At 32.3% G+C, this 19,547-nt stretch overlaps 4 protein-coding genes across 4 annotated transcripts; all 4 read left to right on the forward strand.

Moving 5' to 3' along the window:
• The first annotated feature begins 272 nt into the window (after window positions 1-272).
• On the forward strand, window positions 273-1,224 carry LOC119602868 (27 kDa hemolymph protein). The gene has a single exon (XM_037954643.1). The coding sequence runs from the start codon at window positions 293-295 to the stop codon at window positions 1,214-1,216; it is 924 nt and encodes a 307-aa protein (XP_037810571.1). The 5' UTR covers window positions 273-292; the 3' UTR covers window positions 1,217-1,224.
• Window positions 1,225-11,631: 10,407 nt separating this feature from the next.
• Window positions 11,632-12,367, forward strand: LOC119602867 (C-type lectin 37Db-like). Its single transcript, XM_037954641.1, has 3 exons — window positions 11,632-11,763; window positions 11,819-11,892; window positions 11,956-12,367. Exons 1-3 carry the CDS (start codon window positions 11,667-11,669, stop codon window positions 12,322-12,324), a joined length of 540 nt encoding a protein of 179 aa, XP_037810569.1. The 5' UTR covers window positions 11,632-11,666; the 3' UTR covers window positions 12,325-12,367.
• A 2,211-nt stretch (window positions 12,368-14,578) lies between these two features.
• LOC119602873 (C-type lectin 37Db-like) lies at window positions 14,579-15,440 on the forward strand. Its single transcript, XM_037954648.1, has 3 exons — window positions 14,579-14,713; window positions 14,779-14,852; window positions 14,918-15,440. Exons 1-3 carry the CDS (start codon window positions 14,617-14,619, stop codon window positions 15,284-15,286), a joined length of 540 nt encoding a protein of 179 aa, XP_037810576.1. The 5' UTR covers window positions 14,579-14,616; the 3' UTR covers window positions 15,287-15,440.
• A 2,685-nt stretch (window positions 15,441-18,125) lies between these two features.
• On the forward strand, window positions 18,126-18,945 carry LOC119602872 (C-type lectin 37Da-like). The gene is made up of 3 exons (XM_037954647.1): window positions 18,126-18,250; window positions 18,312-18,385; window positions 18,453-18,945. Exons 1-3 carry the CDS (start codon window positions 18,154-18,156, stop codon window positions 18,819-18,821), a joined length of 540 nt encoding a protein of 179 aa, XP_037810575.1. The 5' UTR covers window positions 18,126-18,153; the 3' UTR covers window positions 18,822-18,945.
• The last annotated feature ends 602 nt before the right edge of the window (window positions 18,946-19,547 follow it).

The raw sequence follows: 19,547 nt of genomic DNA on the forward strand, positions 1-19,547 counted from the left end.
CTGACCTTACTGTCTAAAATTACTAATTTGTTTTTTTTTTAAAGATTAAACTATTAAAAGATTTAAAAAACTACTAAACCACACAACATTCGCCTAAAAGAGATAAGATTTGTTTGGAAAAAATATTGGTCAAATTCAAATGACTTGAAAAATTTCTATTAACCTAACGATAAGATTAAACAAATTTAATCAAATAAGAGATAAATTCATTTTTAGAAAGCAATATTTAAATTGTTTTAATAACCAAAGAAAAAATTTAATAAATTAGTTTAGATTTGTAGTTAAAGCAGTAATGAAAATGAAACTTTTACTAACGTTAATAGTAATCAATGGATTATGTTTCGGACTAAAAACACAAAAAACTGTACAAAATGATTTGGGATTATTAACGCGTGACTATTTGCCAGAACAATTTACCAACAAGAATTTCACTCTAGAAGATGCCAAGACTCTGTTGCATAAGAAATGCAAAAAGGTGGCTTTAATTTCCCAGAATCCCCCACAAACCTATGAGAACATTGAAATGGCAGCTAACAAATTAATACAGTGTGCCAATAGCATTGCCAATATAACAGTGTTGATGGCCGAAATAGAGGCAGCACGTCCGGCGGGTGATTTGGATGTTGTCTTTCACAAATACTGTCGCAAATTGCCACAAGCCGAACACTGTCTGCTGGAGTTTAATGCACAAATATTACCCTGCCTGACGCCGGCCGAACGTGCCCAAAATGCCATTATGATGCGTATCATCACTTCGCTGTTGGGTTTCATTTGCCATAAAGATGGTGATCAAATTGCTTTGTTCATTGCTGAGGAGGGCCCCGAGTGTTTGGAAGCCAATAAGGAGAACATATCGAATTGCATGAATGCCACCTTCTCAGCCTATCTGCCGGAGGGTGGTGAGTTAATGCCGCAACAGGAATGGCCGGAGTTGGTGTTGGGCCCCAAACAATGCATTGATTTGCATGACTTTGAGGAGTGTGTACTCAGCTATTTGGAGAAATGCAATGAAATTACACCGGCCAATATTATAGAGTCCTTATTCAGACATGTAAAGAATGAAACAAAGTGCCAAGAGGAAATCGATAAAGTGATTAGTTTTCAGCCCAGCCAAGTACAGCAGCGTAATATGGGTGTTAGTTGCACTCTATATGTTACCTTCTATTTGGCTTCATTTATGTTTGCATTAAGTATTTTTTTAAAGTATTATTTTTAAGTTTTAAGGAAAAGTAATAGATTTATTTAAATTAAAAATTGATTTTAAATTTGAACAATTTGCAGCCATTTTTAGACGATAAAATGTACAACAGTTTTAACAACTTACAATACTTAATACTCTCCCCTACTATCATAAGGAGAGTATTATGTATTTGTGCTAGAGTTTGAAACAAGGCGTAAAAAAATAGTCCCTCCTAAAAGTATGCCAAATCGTTTTAGAATTTGTTTAAATTTCTTTTAATTTCATACTTCATATTAATTGCTATAGAACTCCCACCTAATTCCCTGTATTATAAACCTACTCTATTCCATTTGAGTCCCTTTAATAGCCAATATTTCAGCCTGTCGCTACGACGCAAGATTCTATAATACCAGAGATAATTTAATGCTCTATTTATGGCCGACCTTTCTGTCTCTTGTCCTACACTACACTCCGCAATTTGAGTCCTTCTAATGGCCAATATTTCAGCCTGTAGAGGACTACTTTGAATTTGGATTCTGAAAATCATCCTAAACGTCCTCCGGAATATTCAATTCCGTTTATAATCAAAGCCACTGGACGCAACATTCTGTAACACCAGAGATAATTTGATGCTCTCTTTATGGCCGATATTTCGCAAAATTCTAGGATGCATTGGCCTAAACTTTTCTTTCTCTCTCTCTAAGCTACACTCCGCAATTTGAGTCTTTCTAATGGCCAATATTTCAGCATGTAAGGAATAAGTACTTTGAATTGGGATTCTGAAAGTTTTTTTCCTAAACGTTCTCAGAAATATATAATTCCTGTGATAACAAAGACAATTTGACCGATGTCATTTGGGATTCTAAACGTTGTTTTGATCAGAGCCAATTCGCCGCTTTGAATTCATAAATTCCTACCCGCGCTTCCCTTTTTGAACAATTCATAGTATACAGAAGCTCCTCTAATCTCATAGATTGTAATTAAAGATTTTGAAAGACGGAATGATATACCCACAGTAATAATGCCAAATTCTGATGTATAATCCATTTCGTTCGATTTTCAAATCAGATCTGTTCGAATAGTTATGTATCATGAAGGACGACTTTATAGTTTTCAAAAAGAAATATTACTCTTGAACATTGTTGGAAATAGCAAAACTTTACTGTTGAAAGTAAGATGAGTACCCTTCGGATACCCGAGCTACACATATCCCAGCCAGCAATGGAACACTGAGTACAAGATTTTGGGTTCCCCAGCCCAATCGGGTGTATCTAACCCCACATTACGCCACCTAGAAGGACCTCTTTATACAATAGCAGATCAACAACGGTTAGGCAAACAACATATCGAGTCTCTTTCTTGAGATGATTTGCTAGTATTGAACTGGGCATAGTCAGTATTGGTTGAGCAGATAATTCCTCTTCTTAAAGGCGAGCCTAAATGGCTACGTTCTGAGTAGGATTAAGTTCAGTGCATATTAGCTGAGCAGATAATTCCATTTCATACGTCTAAAGGCGAGCCTAAATGTCAACGTTCTGAGGAGGATTAAGTTCAGTCAATAGCCGATATCTGAATCCCCACAAATTGTTTGGGAGGTCATTGATAGTAATACAATCAAGAGACTCTGACAGCTCCATAACCAACAATAATCGGGATTTGGTAAGCAGAAAATTGATAGGATTATTTTCTTATGCAACCAAGGGGAACTCCTGTTAGTGTGACTAGTACTGGGCAATTATTGGGTTCGATTGATTTTGGAAATTCCTACTTCCTTTAGCACATTATCTCGACACTTCGGACTACCAAATACGTCTCAAGGTGCTGCTGCCGAAGCAACAGAGCCTTGTGGTGTGGTTGTGCGACAGAGGGACGATAAATCTGTCTGACCTGACGCTACGGCGTCGCTCATGACAACATTTATACCTGATTGTTCATCTCGGTGTTATATGGAGATTATGGATTTATCGGGTGCGTTTGTTGGTATTTCGTAACCCCCCCCCCCCCCGGCACTTCTCCGCCTGTCGGGGAAGTATTGTTTATACCTGTCATTCCGCAACGTGATTCCTTGGCAAGATATTAGATAGCTCGAGTACTTCAGCAAAGTGCTTCGTGGACCGGTAAAGCCATGTACAAAAATTATCACCTGAGTGTTCTTTATCGAATTCACTCGGGGGAGCGTGGTGGGCCGTTCTCAATCTACCCAGTGGATGAAAAAGATCGTCATTAGGAGTTCGATCAGCTCACGATTTTTGTACTCATGCACTGTTCTTTATCGAATTCACTCGAGGGAGAGTGGTGGGCCGTTCTCAATCTACCCAGTTAATGAAAAAGATCGTCATCAGGAGTTCGATCAGCTCACGATTTTTGTACTTGTGCACTTACTCATGTCTGACGATTTCATTAACAAACAATTGGACTCGTCCTAATATGGTCGAACAAATCATGTATAAATAAATTTAAACTGATTCATAGCTAGTGTAGGGAATCACTTGGTTTGGTATATATTTCTTACTTATTCTATTTGCTTGAAAGATTTTGAAAGAAGTTTTTTTAGGTAAGAAAATTTACAGAACTTTAGGTTTAAGTTTATATTAAACTTTTATACAAGATAATCTCAACAGGGTTTTATTAGGAAACATTTTTTGTCGATTTTACAACAAAAGCAACTGAAATCATTGAATTCATAGAATTCTTTCTATGCCTCCCATAGAACCAAAGACATTGCATTTATCCTAACCCTGCAGATCGTAGTATTAGGATTTTATGTAAAGAAAACTAACACTAGTTAGCTTTGCTTTTCTTTTAAAAAACTAGCTCTCTAGAAATTCCTTTCGCTCTTGTACTATTCGCGAATTGCTATTTCTAACACTGCAGGGTTTCTTTGCATAGACATATTTAAAAGTTGTATTGTATTTCAGGTATGTGTGACAGCTATTTCCGGTATTTCAAGTTAAAGTCAATGATAGAGTAGTGTTGAATTTCAATGGTTGTATTGGTAGAATTTGATTTTGTAAAGAAATCACAATAATACCGAAAAAAGTATTGCCAGCATTTGAACAAAAGTCTTTACAAAGAATACATCAAGATAATAAGCTAAAATGTTATCTTAAATCTTTAAGGGGAATTAAGCAGATTGAATGAGGTAATTCCTAAAAGAATTGTAAAGTTTTTCACCATTTGATAAAATGCAAAAAGAAACATTTAAGTTTAAACGAAAATTCATTAAGTTATAGAAAAGTAAAAAAATTTTACTTTCTTTTAAATTTTCTGTATTTTGGCAATCCTTTTCTTTAAACAATTTGTTCACCCCCAAATTCTATGCAAATTCCAAGCCATTTCCTCTATATGTTTTTACAATTCTATTTCAATTTATACAACAATTTTACATTAAACTGGAAGAAGGAAAAAAATTCAAGCAACTACTCTGCAACTCTATTGCATTTCAATAAAATAGCAAATGTTTACACAGGTTTTATTTAACTTCCTTTTTATTTTCTGTTGAATTTCCTTTATCCTTTTTCTGTTGCAAATACTTTTGGCTGTTTTTGCAATGAGATCATTGCTGCTAGAATATGAAAAGTAAAAGAATTGAGATACATCATTTCCAAACTTATAACTGAAATTCTAAATTTGTAGAATATATTGGCGTTTATATCATAATCCAGTTAACAACTTAGTGTAGAGTCCAGTCTATAGGCTAGTCTATAATCTAGTCAATACCCTAATCTATATATAAGTCTATGGCCAAGTCTTTAGCTTAGACCTATAGTCTAGTCTATAGCCTAGTCTATAGTCTAGTCCATAGTCTAGTCTATAGTCTAGTCCATAGTCTAGTCTATAGTCTAGTCCATAGTCTAGTCTATAGTCTAGTCTGTAGTCTAGTCTGTAGTCTAGTCTATAGTCTAGTCTATAGTCTAGTCTATAGTCTAGTCTATAGTCTAGTCTATAGTCTAGTCTATAGTCTAGTCTATAGTCTAGTCTATAGTCTAGTCTATAGTCTAGTCTATAGTCTAGTCTATAGTCTAGTCTATAGTCTAGTCTATAGTCTAGTCTATAGTCTAGTCTAGTAGTCTAGTCTAGTCTATAGTCTAGTCTATAGTCTAGTCTATAGTTAGTCTATAGTCTAGTCTATAGTCTAGTCTATAGTCTAGTCTATAGTCTAGTCTATAGTCTAGTCTATAGTCTAGTCTATAGTCTAGTCATAGTCTATAGTCTAGTCTATAGTCTAGTCTATAGTCTAGTCTATAGTCTAGTCTATAGTCTAGTCTATAGTCTAGTCTATAGTCTAGTCTATAGTCTAGTCTATAGTCTAGTCTATAGTTTAGTCTATAGTCTAGTCTATAGTCTAGTCTATAGTCTAGTCTATAGTCTAGTCTATAGTCTAGTCTATGTCTAGTCTATTCGTTAGTCTATAGTCTAGTCTATAGTCTAGTCTATAGTCTAGTCTATTAGTCTAGTCTATAGTCTAGTCTATAGTCTAGTCTATAGGTCTAGTCTATAGTCTTAGTCTATAGTCTAGTCTAGTAGTCTAGTCTATAGTCTAGGTCTATAGTCTAGTCTATAGTCTAGTCTATAGTCTAGTCTATAGTCTAGTCTATAGTCTAGTCTAGTAGTCTAGTCTAGTCTATATCTAGTCTATAGTCTAGTCTATAGTCAGTCTATAGTCTAGTCTAGTAGTCTAGTCTATAGTCTAGTCTATAGTCTAGTCTATAGTCTAGTCTATAGTCTAGTCTATAGTCTAGTCTATAGTCTAGTCTATAGTCTAGTCTATAGTCTAGTCTATAGTCTAGTCTATAGTCTAGTCTATAGTCTAGTATATAGTCTAGTATAGTCTAGTCTATAGTCTAGTCTATAGTCTAGTCTATAGTCTAGTCTATAGTCTAGTCTATAGTTAGTCTATAGTCTAGTCTATAGTCTAGTCTATAGTCTAGTCTGTAGTCTAGTCTATAGTCTAGTCTATAGTCTAGTCTATAGTCTAGCCTATAGTTAGTCTATAGTCTAGTCTATAGTCTAGTCTATAGTCTAGTCTATAGTCTAGTCTATAGTCTAGTCTATAGTCTAGTCTATAGTCTAGTCTATAGTCTAGTCTATAGTCTAGTCTATAGTCTAGTCTATAGTCTAGTCTATAGTCTAGTCTATAGTCTAGGTCTATAGTCTAGTCTATAGTCTAGTCTATAGTCTAGTCTATAGTCTAGTCTATAGTCTAGTCTATAGTCTAGTCTCTAGTCTAGTCTAGTCTATAATCTAGTCTCTAGTCTAGTCTCTAGTCTAGTCTATAATCTAGTCTCTAGTCTAGTCTATAGTCTAGTCTCTAGTCTAGTCTATAGTCTAGTCTATAGTCTAGTCTATAGTCTAGTCTATAGTCTAGTTATAGTCTAGTCTATAGTCTAGTCTATAGTCTAGTCTATAGTCTAGTCAATAGTCTAGTCTATAGTCTAGTCTAATAGTCTAGTCTATAGTCTAGTCTAAAGGTAGTCTATAGTCTAGTCTATAGTCTAGTCTATAGTCTAGTCTATAGTCTAGTCTATAGTCTAGTCTATAGTCTAGTCTATAGTCTAGTCTATAGTCTAGTCTATAGTCTAGTCTATAGTCTAGTCTATAGTCTAGTCTATAGTCTAGTCTATAGTCTAGTCTATAGTCTAGTCTATAGTCTAGTCTATAGTCTAGTCTATAGTCTAGTCTATAGTCTAGTCTATAGTCTAGTCTATAGTCTAGTCTATAGTCTAGTCTATAGTCTAGTCTATAGTCTAGTCTATAGTCTAGTCTATAGTCTAGTCTATAGTCTAGTCTATAGTCTAGTCTATAGTCTAGTCTATAGTCTAGTCTATAGTCTAGTCTATAGTCTAGTCTATAGTCTAGTCTATAGTCTAGTCTATAGTCTAGTCTATAGTCTAGTCTATAGTCTAGTCTATAGTCTAGTCTATAGTCTAGTCTATAGTCTAGTCTATAGTCTAGTCTATAGTCTAGTCTATAGTCTAGTCTATAGTCTAGTCTATAGTCTAGTCTATAGTCTAGTCTATAGTCTAGTCTATAGTCTAGTCTATAGTCTAGTCTATAGTCTAGTCTATAGTCTAGTCTATAGTCTAGTCTATAGTCTAGTCTATAGTCTAGTCTAGTCTAGTCTAGTCTATAGTCTAGTCTATAGTCTAGTCTATAGTCTAGTCTATAGTCTAGTCTATAGTCTAGTCTATAGTCTAGTCTATAGTCTAGTCTATAGTCTAGTCTATAGTCTAGTCTATAGTCTAGTCTATAGTCTAGTCTATAGTCTAGTCTATAGTCTAGTCTATAGTCTAGTCTATAGTCTAGTCTATAGTCTAGTCTATAGTCTAGTCTATAGTCTAGTCTATAGTCTAGTCTATAGTCTAGTCTATAGTCTAGTCTATAGTCTAGTCTATAGTCTAGTCTATAGTCTAGTCTATAGTCTAGTCTAGTCTAGTCTATAGTCTAGTCTATAGTCTAGTCTATAGTCTAGTCTATAGTCTAGTCTATAGTCTAGTCTATAGTCTAGTCTATAGTCTAGTCTTTAGTCTAGTCTATAGTCTAGTCTATAGTCTAGTCTATAGTCTAGTCTATAGTCTAGTCTATAGTCTAGTCTATAGTCTAGTCTATAGTCTAGTCTATAGTCTAGTCTATAGTCTAGTCTATAGTCTAGTCTATAGTCTAGTCTATAGTCTAGTCTATAGTCTAGTCTAGTTAGTCTATAGTCTAGTCTATAGTCTAGTCTATAGTCTAGTCTATAGTCTAGTCTATAGTCTAGTCTATAGTCTAGTCTATAGTCTAGTCTATAGTCTAGTCTATAGTCTAGTCTATAGTCTAGTCTATAGTCTAGTCTATAGTCTAGTCTATAGTCTAGTCTATAGGCTAGTCTATAGTCTAGTCTATAGTCTAGTCTATAGTATAGTCTATTGTCCAGTGTAGTCTAGTCTATGCTGAACTATATTTTTTGGATAATATTAATGATTTTCTGAAATTTATTTGGAATTGGTGTTATCGAAATAGAAAATTTTAAAATAAACTTGGTTGAGCATAAATAAATGAATGAACAACTTGTAATGGAGAATGAAGTATTGAGTTTTTATTATTGCTTTAAAGTTAATTTTGAAAATGTCAATTCCTAAAATTGACAAGGTAAATTAAACAGTTTTTTCTTTGGTTGAAGGAAACTTATTGTAAACGTGACGGAATAGCTAAAGATTTATGAAGATTATTTGTTAAACATAACAAGTAAGAGTCCCAGCAAAAATTTTCATTACCTAGTAATCTAGAAAGTAATATTGGAATCACGTGGAAACTAATTACTTTTGGGGTGAATAACTAATTATTTTTGTTCGACGAGGTTCAAATAATATGTACCTACCTTAAACAAATTAATAAATGGTTACTAATTTGATTACAAAAACTTTGCGAAATAACTAGTTACAAATAAACCTACAAATATGTTATGTGATAGCTAGTTATTTTGGGCCGACTTTGTATGTAGAAAACAAAAATACAAAAAAATCTCGGCCGGGATTTGAACCCAGGCATTCAGTTGTTTTCTATGTTTCTCACTCCAGCCGCTTACTCGATGCTCCATTAACATGTTGCTTTTTGTAATTTTGAGAACGGCATTTTACAAAAATATATAAATGAATGTCATTTTGAAAAAAATAAACAGTATCCAGCAGGGCTCGAACCACGAACCCCCTGTTTGTTAAATAAACGACCTAGACAATTGAGCCATAACAAATCCAAATTGGTTTGTTCTTTACCAGTAATAACCTATTCAGCTAAATGAAATAATGTGGATGATAATGAACACTCATTACCAAATAATGTATGAAATAACTACTGGCTATTACCAAAAATTTTAGATTTTTTTCTGGGGTGTTATATTCGGCTGTGCCGAATCTTGTGCCACCATCAAAATATTGCCGAAAAGGAGTGCTTGCTTATAAATAAACTTTGATATTTAAGAATCGATGCTTTTGTTATCATCAAAACAATTTTCTCATTCATTACGTATATGTATAATTTTACCATCATACATATTATGTATATCGATAGGATTCTCCTAAAATTTGGTAGAGAAATTTGTAACAAATTTTGTCGCTGTACTTGTATTTTTAAGGTAGTATAAAGCGTTAAAGTCATTTTCTGAGAGGGACCTTATTAGGGGGGGAGGTTTGGTCAATTATGGACCGATCCTCGTCAAATTTTCTAGAACGATTTTAGCTAGTAATGAGCGTTAAAGCCATTTGTGAAGGGGACCTTATATGGGGGGTAGGGTCAATTATGAACCGATCCTTATAAAATTTTACAAAGCGATTTAGGTTCCTATAAAATATGTTCATGTTGAATTTCATCGCTATAGTAATTTTCTGAAGAGGACCTTATATGGGGGATAGGGTGAATTATGGACCGATCCTTATAAAATTTTGCTATGATATTAAGGTTCTTATAAAATATGTTCATGTCAAATTTCATCGGTATGGATGCTTTTTTTAGACAATTATGAACCTTAAAGCCATTTTCCGAAGGGGATCTTATATGGGGGGTAGGGTCAATTATGGACCGATCTTCGTAAAATTTTACAAAGCGATTTAGGTTTCTATAAAATAGGTTCATGTCGATTTTCATCGCTATAGACGCTTCTCTTAGACATTTATGAGCGTTAAAGTCATTTTCTGAAGGGGATCTTATATGGGGGTTAGGGTCAATTATGGACCGATCCTTATAAAAATTTACAAAGCGATTTAGGTTTCCATAAAATAGGTTCATGTCGAATTTCATTGCTATAGATGCTTCTTTTAGAGAGTTATGAGCGTTAAAGTCATTTTCTGAAGGGGACCTTATATGAGGGATAGGGTCAATTATGAACCGATCCTTATAAAATTTTACAATGATATCAAGGTTCCTATAAAATATATTTTGCAAAGCGATTTAGGTTCCTAGAAAATATATTTATGTCGAATTTCATCGCTATAGATGCTTCTTTTAGACAGTTATGAGCGTTAAAGTAATTTTCTGAAGTGGATCTTATATGGGGGATAGGGTCAATTATGAACCGATCCTTATAAAATTTTACAATGATATCAAGGTTCCTATAAAATATGTTCATGTCAAATTTCATCGCTATAGATGCTTTTTTGGACAGTTATGAGCGTTAAAGTCATTTTCTGAAGGGGATCTTATATGGGGGGTAGGGTCAATTCTGGACCGAACCTTATAAAATTTTACAAAGCGACTAACGTTTCTATAAAATAGGTTCATGTCTAATTTCATCGCTATAGATGCTTCTTTTAGTCAGTTATAAGCGTTAAAGTCATTTTCTGAAGGGGAGCTTATATGGGGGATAAGGTCAATTATGGACCAATCCTTATAAAATTTTACAATGATATTAAGGTTCCTATAAAATATGTTCATGTCGAATTTCATCGCTATAGCTGCTTCTTTTGGACAGTTATGAGCGTTAAAGTCATTTTCTGAAGGGGACCTTATAGGGCGGCTAGGGTCAATTATGGACCGATCCTTATAAAATTTTACAAAGCGATTAAAGTTTCTATAGAATATGTTCATGTCGAATTTCATCGCTATAGATGCTTCTTTTAGACAGTTATGAGCGTTAAAGTCATTTTTGAAGGGGACCTTATATGGGGGGTAGGGTCAATTATGGACCGATCCTTATAAAATTCTACAAAGATTTTAAGGTTCCTATAAAATATGTTTATGTCGAATTTCATCGCTATAGGTGCTTCTTTTAGTCAGTTATGAGCGTTAAAGTCATTTTCTGAAGGGGACCTTATATGGGGGCTAGGCGAAATCGTGGACCGATATTGCCCATTTTCAATACCAAACGAAAAGTATTTATGCAAAACTTCAGCTCTCTAGCTACTTCCGTTTGGGCTCTATCGTGTTTTCAACAGACAGACAGACAGACAGACAGACAGACGGACAGACGGACAGACGGACGGATATGGCTAGATCGTCTTAGAATCTAATAAGGACCCAGAATATATATACTTTTATGGGTCTTAGACGAATATTTCAATGTGTTACGAACGGAATGACAAAAACAATATACCCCCCATCTTTTTTGATGGTGGGTATAAAAAATTCGTTAAGATATATTAATTTATTATTTTTAAAATATATTACGAAAATTGAGATCGACCTACGACAATTAATTTTACGATATATTTAACAAGCCTTTTCATACTTTATTGCAAGTTTTTGTTTAAATTTTATTTGGATTGCATTATTAAAGTACTATTTCCTCTGATTATTATCAATCAGTACAGTACTTTGAAGGGTCTTTAAATATAATAAAAAAGTCATATATATATGTAAGTATGAATCTATAAAACTATAAAGATAACTTAGAGATAATGTAAAATTATCTATTTTTAAAAGCTAGTAAATTATCTATAAATTGAACTTTTTACATTTTTTCTTTCATTAAAATTTTTAACTTCTATACGAAATATACTTGATTTATACAGAAAAAATGTTGTACAACATTTTTAAAATCGGATTAGTTTTTTGGGCGGTAAAAATGGTATGGTGTGGTCGTACTCCCCAGATGGCCACTAGTGTACTAGAAGGTAACTACTAATATACAAATAAATTGTATTATTAATTACTATCATATTTGAACAGATTTTCCGGCTGATGTCAATATACAGCCTTTTGTAAAAGTCGGCAATACATTTTATTATTTCGGCCAAAATCAGGTAGAAATACAAATTTCTTATTTTACAAAGTATAAATAAATTTTCTTAATTTCTTTTCTCTAGGTTAGTTGGTATAATGCCTTCTTGATCTGCCGTACTCTAGGCGGTTTTCTGGCCTCTTATGATTCAGCCCAAGAATTAGCTGATTTATCCAATTATTTGATTTCGAAATATCCTTTAAATTATTACTGGTGGTTGTCGGGTTCCGATCAAGATGTCGAGGGTAAATTCTTTTGGTATAATACTGGTGAAGCGATAAAATATGCTGATTGGTCTGCTGGTCAACCGGATAATATGGGCGGCAATGAGGATTGTGTACATTTATGGCATCTAACGAAAAAGTATCAGATGAATGATGCGAGATGTAATATGGCTATGAATTATATTTGTCAAGCTGATAAACCTACAACTATAGCTGTTAGTATATTTTAAGAAAACGATGATTAATAAAAAGTTCCAGTGTTAAGGAAAATAACTATATAATATATTTGAAATCTATAAAGAAGCAGGGACATACGATGGTCTACTCTAGTTATTTTTTGAAGGCCTAGTGTCTAGGACTTATAATAAACCGACACTCGAATCGTCTAGTAGCTAGAATATGGTATAGTCTATAGACTATACCATAGTCTAGCTTATAGTTAGTCAGTAGTCTACTCTATATTCTAGTCTATAGTCTAGTCCATAGCGTAGTCTACAGTCTAGTCTGTAGTCTAGTATGTAGTCTAGTCTGTAGTCTAGTCTATAGTCTAATTTACAGTCTATAGTCTAGTCTATAGTCTAGTCTATAGTCTAGTCTATAGTCTAGTCTATAGTCTAGTCTATAGTCTAGTCTATAGTCTAGTCTATAGTCTAGTCAATAGTCTAGTCTATAGTCTAGTCTATAGTCTAGTTTATAGTCTAGTCTATAGTCTAGTCTATAGTCTAGTCTATATTCTAGTCTATAGTCTAGTCTATAGTCTAGACTAGTCTAGTCTATAGTCTAGTCTATAGTCTAGTCTATAGTCTAGTCTATAGTCTAGTCTATAGTCTAGTCTATAGTCTAGTCTATAGTCTAGTCTATAGTCTAGTCTATAGTCTAGTCTATAGTCTAGTCTATAGTCTAGTCTATAGTCTAGTCTATAGTCTAGTCTATAGTCTAGTCTATAGTCTAGTCTATAGTCTAGTCTATAGTCTAGTCTATAGTCTAGTCTATAGTCTAGTCTATAGTCTAGTCTATAGTCTAGTCTATAGTCTAGTCTATAGTCTAGTCTATAGTCTAGTCTATAGTCTAGTCTATAGTCTAGTCTATAGTCTAGTCTATAGTCTAGTCTATAGTCTAGTCTATAGTCTAGTCTATAGTCTAGTCTATAGTCTAGTCTATAGTCTAGTCTATAGTCTAGTCTATAGTCTAGTCTATAGTCTAGTCTATAGTCTAGTCTATAGTCTAGTCTATAGTCTAGTCTATAGTCTAGTCTATAGTCTAGTCTAGTCTAGTCTAGTCTAGTCTAGTCTAGTCTAGTCTAGTCTAGTCTAGTCTAGTCTAGTCTAGTCTAGTCTAGTCTAGTCTAGTCTAGTCTAGTCTAGTCTAGTCTAGTCTAGTCTAGTCTAGTCTACTAGTCTAGTCTAGTTCTAGTCTAGTCTAGTCTAGTCTATAGTCTAGTCTAGTCTAGTCTAGTCTAGTCTAGTCTATAGTCTAGTCTATAGTCTAGTCTATGTCTAGTCTATAGTCTAGTCTATAGTCTAGTCTATGGTCTAGTCTATAGTCTAGTCTATAGTCTAGTCTATAGTCTAGTCTATAGTCTAGTCTATAGTCTAGTCTATAGTCTAGTCTATAGTCTAGTCTATAGTCTAGTCTATAGTCTAGTCTATAGTCTAGTCTATAGTCTAGTCTAGTCTATAGTCTAGTCTATAGTCTAGTCTATAGTCTAGTCTATAGTCTAGGTCTATAGTCTAGTCTATAGTCTAGTCTATAGTCTAGTCTATAGTCTAGTCTATAGTCTAGTCTATAGTCTAGTCTATAGTCTAGTCTATAGTCTAGTCTATAGTCTAGTCTATAGTCTAGTCTATAGTCTAGTCTATAGTCTAGTCTATAGTCTAGTCTATAGTCTAGGCTATAGTCTAGTCTATAGTCTAGTCTATAGTCTAGTCTATAGTATAGTCTATAGTCTAGTCTATAGTCTAGTCTATAGTCTATAGTCTAGCCTATAGTCTAGTCTATAGTCTATTCTATAGTCTAGTCTATAGTTTAGACTATAATATAGTCTTTAGTCTAGTCTATGGCGTATTCTATATTCTAGTCAATGATTATACCATAGTCTAGTCTTAAGTCTTGTTTATGGCGTATTCTATAGTCTAGTCTATAATCTAGTCTATGATTTAGTCTATATTATAGTCTATGTTCTGATCTATAGCCTAGTGTTTAGAGTAGTGTATACTCTATTCCATAGTTTAGCGTATAGTCTAGTCTATAACAATAAGTACACTTGGAATCAGATTTACCATAAATATTGATAATATATGATTCATTATAGCCGAATGTACCTGTTCTCATATAGTCTAAATAATTAAAAATTATAATTTTCATAATTATTATATTGTATTTTAAGAACAGCTGTTATTGTAATTGAATATAAGAAAAATTTAAGAATAAAATTTACCTATAAATTAGATACTTTTAGATTTTCAAATTTATTCAAATATTAGAAATCGAAAGGAAAATATATTTGCGAAATATATAGAAAAATGAGGCAAAATATTTGTAAAATTGGTTTAGTTTTATGTGCTATAAAAATGGTAATGAGCTATAGCACTCGCAATACATATTCTAATTTACAACAAGGTAACTAATATAAAATACATTTATAAAAATTGTTGCAAATAAATAATAGTGAATAATTCTAATAGATGTCCCCGATAATATTAATATGAAGCCATTTGTTAAAGTGGGCACGAAATATTATCATTTAGGAGATACTAAGGTAAAACATAAACAACTCAAATATAAATACATACACATATTATAATGTTTCATATCTATATCTAGGTTACTTGGCATAATGCCTACTCGATTTGTCGAAGTTTGGGCGGTTTTCTGGCCTCTTTAGAAACATCTCAGGAAGCAACACAACTATCCGATTATTTGAATTCAAAATATTCCACAAATAAAATTTTTTGGTTGTCTGCTTCAGATCAAGATGTCGAGGGTCAGTGGTATTGGTATAATACTGGTGAAGTTATAATTTATGCTAATTGGGACGCAGGTCAACCGGATAATTATAAAGGTAATGAGAATTGTGCGCAATTGCTGAAAAATGGTGGGAAGTATAAAATGAATGACGTACATTGCGGATTGCGTCAGTATTATATTTGTGAAACTGATGAACCTAAATTGGCATCTGTTGGTATATATTAGATCCTTTCCAAAAAATATAAATTTTATTTGAAAATTTTCGAAAAATGCTTACGTTGGAGTGACAATTGCTTAACATTTGGCAAATAAATCAAACTATGTGGTCTTATCAAGTCTATAAATGAAATATAATTTGAACCATAAAAACAATTTTAAATGAATATTGAGTTTCTGTGTCACCAAAAATCATACCAAACGTTGAGAAAATCAAAGGTAAGAACAATTATTGTGTCAAACTAACTAACTTAATAACTAAAAACCTAATTAACTAACTAACTAACCTAACTAACGAACTAACTAACAACTAACTAACTAACTAACTACTAACTAACTAACTAACTAACTAACTAACTAACTACTAACTAACAACTAACTAACTAACTAACTAACTAACTAACTAACTACTAACTAACTTAACTAACCTAACTAACTAACTAACTAACTAACTAACTAACTAACTAATAACTAAACTAACTAACTAACTAACTAACTAACTAACTAACTACTAACTAACTAACTACTACTAACTAACTAACTAACTAACTAACTAACTAACTAACTAACTAACTACTAACTAACTAACTAACTAACTAACTAACTAACTAACTAACTAACTACTACTAACTAACTAACTAACTAACTAACTACTAACTAACTAACTAACTAACTACTAACTAACTAACTAACTAACTAACTAACCTAACTAACTAACTAACTAACTAACTAACTAACTAACTAACTAACTAACTAACTAACTAACTAACTAACTAACTAACTAACTAACTAACTAACTAACTAACTAACTAACTAACTAACTAACTAACTAACTAACTAACTAACTAACTAACTACTAACTAACTAACTAACTAACTAACTAACTACTAACTAACTAACTAACTAACTAACTAACTAACTAACTAACTAACTAACTAACTAACTAACTAACTAACTAACTAACTAACTAACTAACTAACTAACTAACTAACTAACTAACTAACTAACTAACTAACTAACTAACTAACTAACTAACTAACTAACTAACTAACTAACTAACTACTAACTAACTAACTAACTACTAACTAACTAACTAACTAACTAACTAACTAACTAACTAACTAACTAACTAACTAACTAACTAACTAACTAACTAACTAACTAACTAACTAACTAACTAACTAACTAACTAACTAACTAACTAACTACTAACTAACTAACTAACTAACTAACTAACTAACTAACTAACTAACTAACTAACTAACTAACTAACTAACTAACTACTAACTAACTAACTAACTAACTAACTAACTAACTAACTAACTAACTAACTAACTAACTAACTAACTAACTAACTAACTAACTAACTAACTAACTAACTAACTAACTAACTAACTAACTAACTAACTAACTAACTAACTAACTAACTAACTAACTAACTAACTAATAAGTATAGCATAATCTATACTCTGCACTGTAGGATAGACTTAAGAATAGTTCTGGAGTATAGAATAGTCTACAGTTTGGACTTTGAAATTGTCTACAGTTCGGATTATATAGTAGAGTATAGTCGGTACTATAGAGTAGTCTATAGTCCGGACTATAGAATAACCTATAGTCGGAAGTAAAGAATAATTTATAGTCTGCACTATAGGATTGTCTATAATCTATAGAATAGTTTTAACCGAGGAATAATCGATAGTTTGGACTATAGAATAGTTAACATTTTGGACTGTGGAATAATCTATAGTTTGTATTGTAGAATAGTCAATTCTGGACTATACAGTAGTCTATAGTATGGACTATAGAATAGTTCATAGTCTGGACTATAGAATAATCTATATTATGGACTGTAGAAGAGTAATGAATAGTGTGGACTAAAGAATAATCTGTAGTCTGGACTGTATAATCTACTGTCTGGACTATAGTGTAATAAATAGTGTGGTCTATAGAATAACCTATAGTATGGACTGTAGAAGAATCTACTGTCTGGACTACAGAGTAATCAATGGTGTGGACTATAGAATAATCTATAGTCTGGACCATAGAATAATCTATAGTCTGTACTATAGAATAATCAATAGTCTGTACTATAGAATAATCTATAGCCTGGACTATAGAATAATCTATAGACTGGACTATAGAATAATCTATAGTCTGGACAATAAAATAGTCTATAGTCTGGACAATAAAATAATCTATAGTCTGGAAAATAGAATAATCTATAGTCGGGACTATAGAATAATCTAAAGTCTGGACTATATAATAATCTATGGCATGTACTATAGAGTAATCTATCTATAGTCCATAGAATGGTAAATTTCTATAGATCTAGTTATGCCCGTCTGTTTGTCTGTTAAAATCACAAAAATTGTTGCAGAAGTTTGCAAATTTATTTTGTAATATAGAGCGGATATTCGACCATGATTGATCCAACCTCCTCCTATAAGATCCCCTTCAGAAAATTATGTTTAAGCTCATTACCGGCTTAATAAAACCAGAATAGCGTTATGTTCCTTATAAAAATGTTTTAAGAATATAAAAATCTATCAAATTTGATAATGATCGGTTCAAAATAGATCCTAACCACAATTTAAGATTCTTCCCTTCACAAAATGACATTATGTCACATAATTGGCTTCAAATAAAATTTTCTCTTTACTCGGGCAACGCCGGGTATACACAACTGTTTATAAAATATATGAAAAAACATTTAATACAATTAAATAACAGCTGTTATTTTAAAATTAATCTATTTATAAAAGATTGTAAATAAGATAATTGAAAAAGAAAAATTTGCATATAAATAAAACCCTTCAAAATTTTTGCATTCATTTGAACATTAGAAATCAACAATTCATTTAATATATCGAAAAATGTATCAAAATATTTGTAAAATCGGTTTAGTTTTATGTGCTATAAAAGTTGTAATGAGCTTCAGTACTCACGGTGCATATTCGAATAAACAAGAAGGTAACTAATATAGTATACATATATGAAAATTAAGTAAATAATTGCAAAAGTACTTTAACAGATTTTCCCGATTATATAAATATGAGGCCATTTGTTAAAGTAGGCAAAAAATATTATTATTTTGGACAATCTAAGGTATAAATAAAAATCTTAAAGAAAATATTTGAATTATAACTAAATTGTCAAGTTATTATCTATCTAGGTTTCTTGGTACAGTGCTTACACGATTTGTCGAACTATGGGTGGTCTATTGGCCTCTTATGAAACTAGAAAGGAAATGGGAGAACTATCTAAATATATGATATCAAAATATTCCAAAAATTTCAATGCTTGGTTGGCCGCCTCTGATCAAGATACCGAAGGTCAGTGGATTTGGTATAATACTGGTGAAACTATTACTTATGCTGAATGGGCCCAAGGTCAACCGGACAATTGGAATGGTAATGAGAATTGTGCACATTTAATGAGTATAAATGGAAAGTATCAGATGAATGACGTACATTGTGGTTTGCGTTTTTATTATATTTGTGAAGCAGATAAACCTAAAATGGCATCTATTGGTATATATTAGATCCTTTTTAAAATAAAAATTTTATTGGACAATTGCTACACATTTGGCAAATAACTCATTCAAATCTGCAATTCTTTTTAACAATATAACTATTAACTGGTTTTATAAAGTAAATGAAATGTTATTTAAATCATAAAAATGCACTTTTGTACATTGAGCTTGTGTGTTGTCTGGACGATAGAATAGTCTATACTATAGAATAGTCTATAGTTTGGACTATAGAATAGTCTATAGTTTGGACTATAGAATAGTCTATAGTCTGGACTATAGAATAGTCTATAGTCTGGACTATAGAATAGTATATAGTCTGGACTATAGAATAGTCTATAGTCTGGACTATAGAATAGTCTATAGTCTGGACTTTAGAATAGTCTATAGTCTAGACTATAGAATAGTCTATAGTCTGTCTTGACTTTAGAATAGTATATAATCTGGACTTTAGAATAGTCTATAATCTGGACTACACATAGTCTACAGTCTTGACTTTAGAATAGTCTGTAGCCTGGACTATAGAATAGTCTATAGCCTGGACTATAGAATAGTCTATAGCCTGGACTATTAAATATTCTGTAGTCTGAACTATAGAATAGTCTATAGTATGGACTATGGAATGGTCCATAGTCTGGAGTTTAGAATAGTTTAAATTCTGGACTATAGAGAGACTATTGAATTTTATAGTCTGGCCTATAAAATAATCTATATTCTGGACTATATAATAGTCAATAG

This window comes from Lucilia sericata, unplaced genomic scaffold (genome assembly GCF_015586225.1).
Source record: "Lucilia sericata isolate MDLA Ls3-8-SP2 unplaced genomic scaffold, ASM1558622v1 Contig000259F_arrow, whole genome shotgun sequence".
Taxonomy (NCBI): domain Eukaryota; kingdom Metazoa; phylum Arthropoda; class Insecta; order Diptera; family Calliphoridae; genus Lucilia; species Lucilia sericata.

Coding starts and splice junctions, on each gene's coding strand:
- LOC119602873 (XM_037954648.1), top strand. CDS start 14,617: ATGAGGCAAAATATTTGTAAAATTGGTTTAGTTTTATGTGCTATAAAA. Junction 14,714..14,778: donor ATATTCTAATTTACAACAAG/GTAACTAATATA, acceptor TAATTCTAATAG/ATGTCCCCGATAATATTAAT. Junction 14,853..14,917: donor ATCATTTAGGAGATACTAAG/GTAAAACATAAA, acceptor ATCTATATCTAG/GTTACTTGGCATAATGCCTA.
- LOC119602867 (XM_037954641.1), top strand. CDS start 11,667: ATGTTGTACAACATTTTTAAAATCGGATTAGTTTTTTGGGCGGTAAAA. Junction 11,764..11,818: donor GGCCACTAGTGTACTAGAAG/GTAACTACTAAT, acceptor ATATTTGAACAG/ATTTTCCGGCTGATGTCAAT. Junction 11,893..11,955: donor ATTATTTCGGCCAAAATCAG/GTAGAAATACAA, acceptor TCTTTTCTCTAG/GTTAGTTGGTATAATGCCTT.
- LOC119602868 (XM_037954643.1), top strand. CDS start 293: ATGAAAATGAAACTTTTACTAACGTTAATAGTAATCAATGGATTATGT.
- LOC119602872 (XM_037954647.1), top strand. CDS start 18,154: ATGTATCAAAATATTTGTAAAATCGGTTTAGTTTTATGTGCTATAAAA. Junction 18,251..18,311: donor ATATTCGAATAAACAAGAAG/GTAACTAATATA, acceptor GTACTTTAACAG/ATTTTCCCGATTATATAAAT. Junction 18,386..18,452: donor ATTATTTTGGACAATCTAAG/GTATAAATAAAA, acceptor TTATCTATCTAG/GTTTCTTGGTACAGTGCTTA.